Source organism: Gopherus evgoodei, chromosome 7, assembly GCF_007399415.2.
Source record: "Gopherus evgoodei ecotype Sinaloan lineage chromosome 7, rGopEvg1_v1.p, whole genome shotgun sequence".
NCBI classification, from domain to species: domain Eukaryota; kingdom Metazoa; phylum Chordata; order Testudines; family Testudinidae; genus Gopherus; species Gopherus evgoodei.
Genome location: NC_044328.1, coordinates 1,918,603 through 1,925,327, shown reverse-complemented (window position 1 = coordinate 1,925,327; position 6,725 = coordinate 1,918,603). Strand labels below are relative to the sequence as shown.

General features: G+C 67.8%; 1 protein-coding gene across 1 annotated transcript in view; it reads right to left on the bottom strand.

The window, feature by feature from the left end:
• Positions 1 to 2,203: 2,203 nt before the first annotated feature.
• SLIT1 (slit guidance ligand 1) overlaps positions 2,204 to 6,725 on the bottom strand; it is a 119,826-nt gene continuing 115,304 nt past the window's right edge. The window contains 9 exon segments of the mRNA XM_030570290.1: positions 2,204 to 3,583; positions 4,004 to 4,215; positions 4,975 to 5,087; positions 5,089 to 5,129; positions 5,132 to 5,237; positions 5,239 to 5,263; positions 5,510 to 5,559; positions 5,562 to 5,664; positions 6,233 to 6,363. Of these exon segments, the coding sequence (XP_030426150.1) occupies positions 3,345 to 3,583; positions 4,004 to 4,215; positions 4,975 to 5,087; positions 5,089 to 5,129; positions 5,132 to 5,237; positions 5,239 to 5,263; positions 5,510 to 5,559; positions 5,562 to 5,664; positions 6,233 to 6,363 (1,020 nt within the window). The 3' untranslated portion in view covers positions 2,204 to 3,344.

The window sequence follows — 6,725 nt, the reverse complement described above, 5'->3', positions numbered from 1 at the left end:
GGCGCTGCACCCGGGGCAGGGGGGGATGTCTCTGCAGGGCCCAGCTCCAGTGCCCACCCTCAATGACTGGGGCTGTCCTGGGGGGAGCCTGCAGGGTGCTCCCGTGGGTCATCTTCCCATGGCCCCTTCTGTGCCTTACTCCAGTGCCTCGCCTCATCCTCTGCCCCCAGCTCCCCTCCCACTTCATCAGGCTCTGGCTCCCGAGGCTTGGACCCCCCCCCCCCAACCCTTGGCACCTAAGCGGCTCGTCCTTGCCCTTCCTGAATGGGCACTGGCTCACCTCAGCTACTCCAGCCTCATGCTGCTGTCCTTGACTTCTGCTCCCAGCCCCCCGTTTGCCCTCGGCCACCCACCCCTTGGGACAGGGGCCGTTTTGTGACCTGTGTCCCTGGAGCCTTCTGACTCCAGGCGCGTGCGGCTCTGGAGGTCCCTTTTCCTCTCACCCCAGCCCCAAGTGCGAGTGGGACCCGTGTCTGGGCTGCCCCGCCATGTGCACACCCACTGCGTGCCGAGGACGTGGCCCGTGAGAAGTGGGCAGCGTTCCGCATGGAGCAAGGGCCGTCCTGCTGGCTGCCCCGGGACAGGTCCTGCGTGGGGATCCCAGCATCAGGGCACGCCCCTTGCGGGGCCCTGGGGGTGTCCTAGGAAAGGGGCCAGGCCCCATGCTGCTAGCAGGAAAGACGAGACCAGCCCAGCACCTTGAATGAATCAATGTCATGTTCACGTGCAAGACAAAGCGACACGACCACACAGCTTCTAAAACAACAGCTAGACACTGGCCACGCATGGCGCCTCCCCGGCCCGGCGCTACCAGCACCTCGCCGCGCGAAAAACCAACAGGCAAACGAAGCCCTGGTCCTTCGCTGCGGCACCGCGGCTGCAACCCAGCCGAACCAGCTGCGGGCTTGCCCTGAACGTATAAAAATACTATAACAAACTGAAATACAAATATATATTAGAATCTGTAAGTATTCTGTAGAAAGAGATACTTTTAGAGGTTAGCTTACAACGAGCAACAGAAAATGACCCCAGCCTTGGCATCGGGCGAAACGGCACGGCCCAGCCAGACCCAGCAGCGGGCAGCCGGGGGGGCTCAGGATGAGGGGGTGCCCGAGTGTTGATTGGTTGGGTGGGGTGAAGCCAGCATCAATTAAAGCTCTTGATAGAACTTGCTGCAAACTGCCCCGGTGCCCCAGGGTGGGGGGAGGGCCGGGGCCCAGGCAAACAGCAGCCGGCGCCCATGAACTGGAGCCGTCGGCCTGGGTCCTGGTATGTTTGGGTAGAACTGGGCGGGGGTGTCTCAATGGGCCCGGAACCAGGCACCCCCAGGGCATGGGACAGCGGCAGGGGTATGTCACAGGCGCACTGGCCCCCAGCTGGGGGGAGGGGGAGGGGCATTTGGGAATTGTGCTGGCAGCAGGGCGAGTGCTTGGCCTGGGATAACAACCCCCACTCCCCTAGGGGATGCTGGGGGGTTGGGGCCTGTCACACCCCCTGGCGTGACTTGGGTTCTATTATATCCAGGCTGTACAGCCTGGCTCAGCCGCTCAGGCCCCCCCCCCCATACACACACTGGGCCAGCCCCCATGCAGGGCTGCCAGGTGCCCAGTTTCTGACCAGGACGTCTCAGCAAAAAGGGAGCTGGCGGCTCCGGGCAGCACCACTGACCAGGCCATTAACAGGCGGCGGCGCAGCAGGGCTAAGGCACCTCCCTGCCTACTCTGGCTCCACGTGGCTCCCGGAAGCAGAGGCACATCCCCACTCCGGCTCCTACGGGTGGGGTCATCCAGGGCCCTCCACATGCTGCACCAGCTCCGCAGCTCCCATTGGCTGGGAACTGGCCAATGGGTGCTGCAGGGGCGGCGCATGCAGCTGGGGCAGTGTGCAGAACCACCTGGCTGTGCCTCCACATAGGAGCTGGAGTGGGGAACATCCCGCTGCTTCTGGGAGCTGCTGGAGGTAAGCACTGCCCTGAGCCTGCATCCTGAGCCACCCCCTACCCTGATCCCCCCCGACCCTCCAAACCCCTCACATTCAGCCCCCCCCCGCAGCATCTACATACCCAGCCAGAGCTCTCACCCCCGAGCCCTGATCGCCCCCCCCCCATCCCAGCCCAGAGCCCTCTCCAGCACCCCTTAGTTCTGGCCCTACCCTGGAACCTGCAACCCCAGCCCAGAGCCCTCACCCCCCCCGCACCCCGGAACTCCTCATCCCTGGCTCCACCCCAGAGTGCCGTGGGGCTGCTTCCTGCCCATGCCAGAGCAGGACCCAGCTGGGCCTTCACAGTGCGCCAGCTGCTGCCATTAGCCTCGCTGCTGGGCTCCCAGCCACGGGAGCCCCTGGTTTTTCGAGTGCCCTATTCTAGTGGAGCACAGGGCAGTGTGGGGTCGTCCCCCCCCCCCTCCCCACAGCATGCAGGGCCTTGCTCGGGAGTGGGGAGGGTTAAATAGCCCAGCTGTCCAACCATTCACTGCCCCCCCCCATGGCACACAAACACGAGGGCAGTGACATGGCCCTGTGTTAACTGGGAGGCGGGAGGGGCACCCAGCCTGCAGCAGCAGAGGGGAGCCCCGCCGCCCCCCCCCAGTGGCACCCAACAGCCAACGCGGGAGCTCCTTTGGTACATGGCCCGGCCCAGGGACCAGCAGCCATGGGCACCCCTGCGCTGCAGCCAGGCCGCTGGTGCCAGCTGAGGAGAGGGGTGCCTGCGGCCGGCCCAACACTGCTACACCCACGACCACACTGCGTTTGCCTGGGGTCACGTGGCCAGGCCTCCAGCCCAAACACTGACCTGGGGGGCTGGCACAGCAGGGGGCTCGTGCCCTGTGGACAGCGCAGGGCTCACCACTCCCATGGCAAGGGTGGTGGAGGGAGTCCACGTCTCTGGCCACCACGGCTCCTGCATTGCCCACGAACTGACACTGCTGCTTTTACAGCCAACGTCACACCACTGAGTCGGGCGCGGCCAAAGGCAGCAGCGTCAGAGCCCCCCCGCCAGTGGCCAGGCCCCCGCTTCCTTAGCTGCCCTGACAGCAGGCCAGGAGCGCGTGGTTCTGGGGCTGTACAAAGTGGAGAAACAAACACAGGGTGGGGGCTGGGCCTGCTCACCATGTCCCCCCCACTATAAATACATTTGGGGAGCTGCAGTTTTAAAAACCCTCCCTAGCTACATGGCTGTTCTGCGGTGGCTCGTGGCACGTGGCAGCCCCTGCTCCAGGGTGGCCGGGCAGCACCGTGGGCTTTGAGAGGCCCGGCTCACGGGCGGTGCCTTCAGCAGCTCCACCCCGTCTCTAGCGGCGTTCTCCTCAGCGGGCCCCGGCTCTGCCGCCTCCCGCCGCCGGCTGCTACATGCACCGGGTGCAGCCGCACTTGCTGGCCTTCTCCACCTCCTCCACGAAGGAGGAGCCGTCGCTGCACTCGAAGGTGAACTTCCTCCGTTTCAGGCGCAGCCCCGTGCAGCAGCCCTGGCCCTGGCAGGAGCCCCGGCACTCCACCCAGGAGACTGGGCGCGTGGTCTGGCAGATGGCATAGCCCCGCTGCACCTGCGGGTGGTCCCGCACCGGCTCGCCCCGGCACTCCGACTCTGCAGGGCCAGGAGAGAGGCAGTCAGCCCTGGGGGCACAGCGCGGGCTGAGCGCCCGCCGAGGAGCCTGGCATGTCATCCCCTGCACATTGGCAAGGCCCCGGCCCTGGGCGCGCAGCTCTGTGGCACCTGCTGGCTGTGAGACTCTGCCTAGGCCCAGCCCGAGGCAGGGGGCCGAGTGCCCTCTGTGGCAGAGACCACGAGGCAGGAGCTAGCACCAAATAGCAACTGCCACCTGGAGCCCTGCTCCAGGGACGTGGGGCCGGACTCACCGCGGGCAGCAGTGCTACGCCAGGGCCCTGGGCACCTCTCAGCAGATGGAGCAGGCCTGTCCATGGGGCTCTGCCGTCACAGCCACGCCCAAGGCTCGCTGGAGCAGGCCGTGACGGGACAGGGGCCCAGGGCGGGCAGGGCTCTGACCTTGGTTGCAGAGCTGGCCGGCATAGCCGCTCTGGCACTCGCAGGACGCCTCCCCTCGGGCTGAGATCTGGCAATGCCCGTGCACACATGGCAGGCTCTTGCAGGGGTTGTGGAGCTCCCCCGGCTGGCTGCACAGGGCGCCGCGGTACCCGTCACGGCAGTGGCAGCTGTAGGAGAGCGCGTCGAGGGGCACGCAGTCCCCGTGGACACACCTGCGGGGGCAGAGACACGAACCTGGGCAGAGCCGAGGGCTGCGGGCAGGGCCGTGGGGAGCCAGGCGCTCTACTGTCTGCCAGGGGCCCTGTCCAAGGCTTTAGCCGTAAGCCAGGCAGCCCGTCACGGCCTCAGTGACCCGCCGGGACAGTGCCCACAGAGCAGCCACTGGCAGCAGAGCGCGTGAGGGCGAACACCCTCCCCGGAGCTGGTACCAACCCTGGCACGTCACCCCCAGCAACTCAGCAGATCCGAGCTGGCTACGCCGGCTACTCCCAGCCTGCTCCTTCCCCAGTATGCGCCCGCTGCCCCGTACGCTGCTCATTCCTCCCCTACTCAGCTCTGCCGAGGACCCTCACTCCCGACACACAGCCCCTGCCCCCCAGCTCTGCTGAGGCCCCTCACTCCCGACCCGCAGCCCCTGCCCCCCAGCTCTGCCGGGGACCCTCACTCCCGACCCACATCCCCTGTCAACCCAGTACTGCCGAGGCCCCTCACTCCCGACCCACATCCCCTGTCAACCCAGTACTGCCGAGGCCCCTCACTCCCGACCCGCAGCCCCTGCCGCCTGGCTCTGCCCGTGCCCCTCACTCCCTACCTGCAGCCCCTGCCAGCCCGGCCCTGGGTTCCCCCAGTTCTGTCAGTGCCCCTCACTCCTGACCCGCAGCCCCGGCTGCGCCAGCTGGGGGCTTTGCTGCTGGTGCCGCAAGGGGCCAGCGTCGGCTGCCTGTGGGGAAGGGGCTGGCACCCACACTCACTTGTGGCCCTGGCAGGGGCTGTGGCCCTGCTGGTCGCAATGCGGCCCTGCCCAGCCTGGCTCGCAGTGGCAGACGGGGCCGTGGGCGGCGTCGGGCTGGCACAGGCCATGCAGACAGTACAGCTTGCGGCAGGGCTCGCAGCCCGGCACCACCCCCGGCTTCATCTGGGTCTTGGTGAAGTCCTGCAGCTCGTGGTTGATGTAGAGGTTACGGATGCAGCCGTGGAAGCTGGTGCCGTTGAGGATCTGCCAGAGGCGGAAGGCGGCCGAGTTCACGTCCACCGGCATGCCTGGCAGAGAGCGGGCATGAGGCGGACACACAGGGCACCAGCCCCCACAGCGCCACAATCCTCTCCCTCCTGGGCCCAGTGAAGCCTCGCCCACCCGCCCTGGCTGACCGCCAGCCTGGGCCCACCCCCTGCCAAGCCCCTTGTGCCAGCCTCCCCAGGGGCTCTCCCCGCCCGCCCCCCCCCCGGCTGAGCTCAGCAGCCCCAGGAACCCTCCCCCAAGCCTGGCGCCCCGGCTCCAGGACCCACCTCCCACGTAGAGTGGCGCCTCGCTGCTCAGCGTGTGGGGCTTGCCGAAGCCATCCATGGTCATGGGGCTGCCCCCGTCGATGGAGAGATTCACCATCTGCTCGAACGTCACCAGCTCCACCGTGTGGAACTGCCCGTCGTTGATGGTCTCGGTGCTGGGGGCAGGGGCCAAACCCCAGGGTTAGTGACTGAGCCCAGTCCCACCCCACCCCGCCTACCCCCTCCCAGCTACCCAGCCCGGCCCCACCCACCCCTCCAGCCATGTGTCTGGCATGTGGGGGCTGTGCCTAGGCCTGGGGTGGGGGATGCTATCCCAGCGCACACTGGGGTTCAGGGAGTGGCTCCTCCATGCACGGGGCTCAGGGCTGGCACTGCTGTCAGGGGTGCGGTTGCACTGGGCTGGGGGGCGCTGACCTTGTCTACACTGGGGCATCCATGCCAGGCTGCTCCCCACCAGTGCCACTTCGGCCAGCCACACTGGGGGCAGGCGGGACAGTGCCAGGCCTGGCAGAGCCCTCCGGGGACGGGCCAGGCTCTCCAGCCAGCCTGTGGGACATGGTTGGGGGCCCGGTGCAGGGGCAGGGGGGGCAGGGGCTGTGCCTCAGGCCCCACATGACGGTTACAGCTCTGGCAGGGGTGTGAGCAGGAGGGGCAGGGGGCTCAGGCTGCCCCCCCAAAGGGGCTGCCCCCCCAGCACTGCGGCTGGCGGGAAGGGGGCGGTACCTGTAGATGGCCGAGCTGGGGTAGCTCCCGGGGTCATAGCTGACCCGCACGTGGCCCTGGTACAGCTCTACGGCCATGTGGTCCCGATCCCCGTTGTACAGCAGGATCCCGTTGTCCTCGGCCGTGGAGACCTGGCGGGGGCGGGTCAGACCAGGTGCCACGGCCCATCAGCCAGCCTGGGCAGATCCCCAGCATCCCCGCCCGGCACCCGCCTCCCTGCACCCCCCTGGCACCCAGCCCCACCCCCTGCCCTGCATGCCTGCATTGTCCTGGCACCCAGCCCCACTTCACCCCCCTGGCACCTAGCACTTGCCTCCCTATAACCCCCGGCACCCGCCCCCGCCCCCAGCCCCACCTCTCTGCACCCCACCTGCTCCCAGCCCCGCCCTTAGCCCCGCCTCCCTGCATCCCCCTGGCACCCAGCACTGCTCCCTGCACCCAGCTCTGCCCCCTAGCACCTAGTCCCCTCTGCTCACCCCACGCGCCAGCCCTG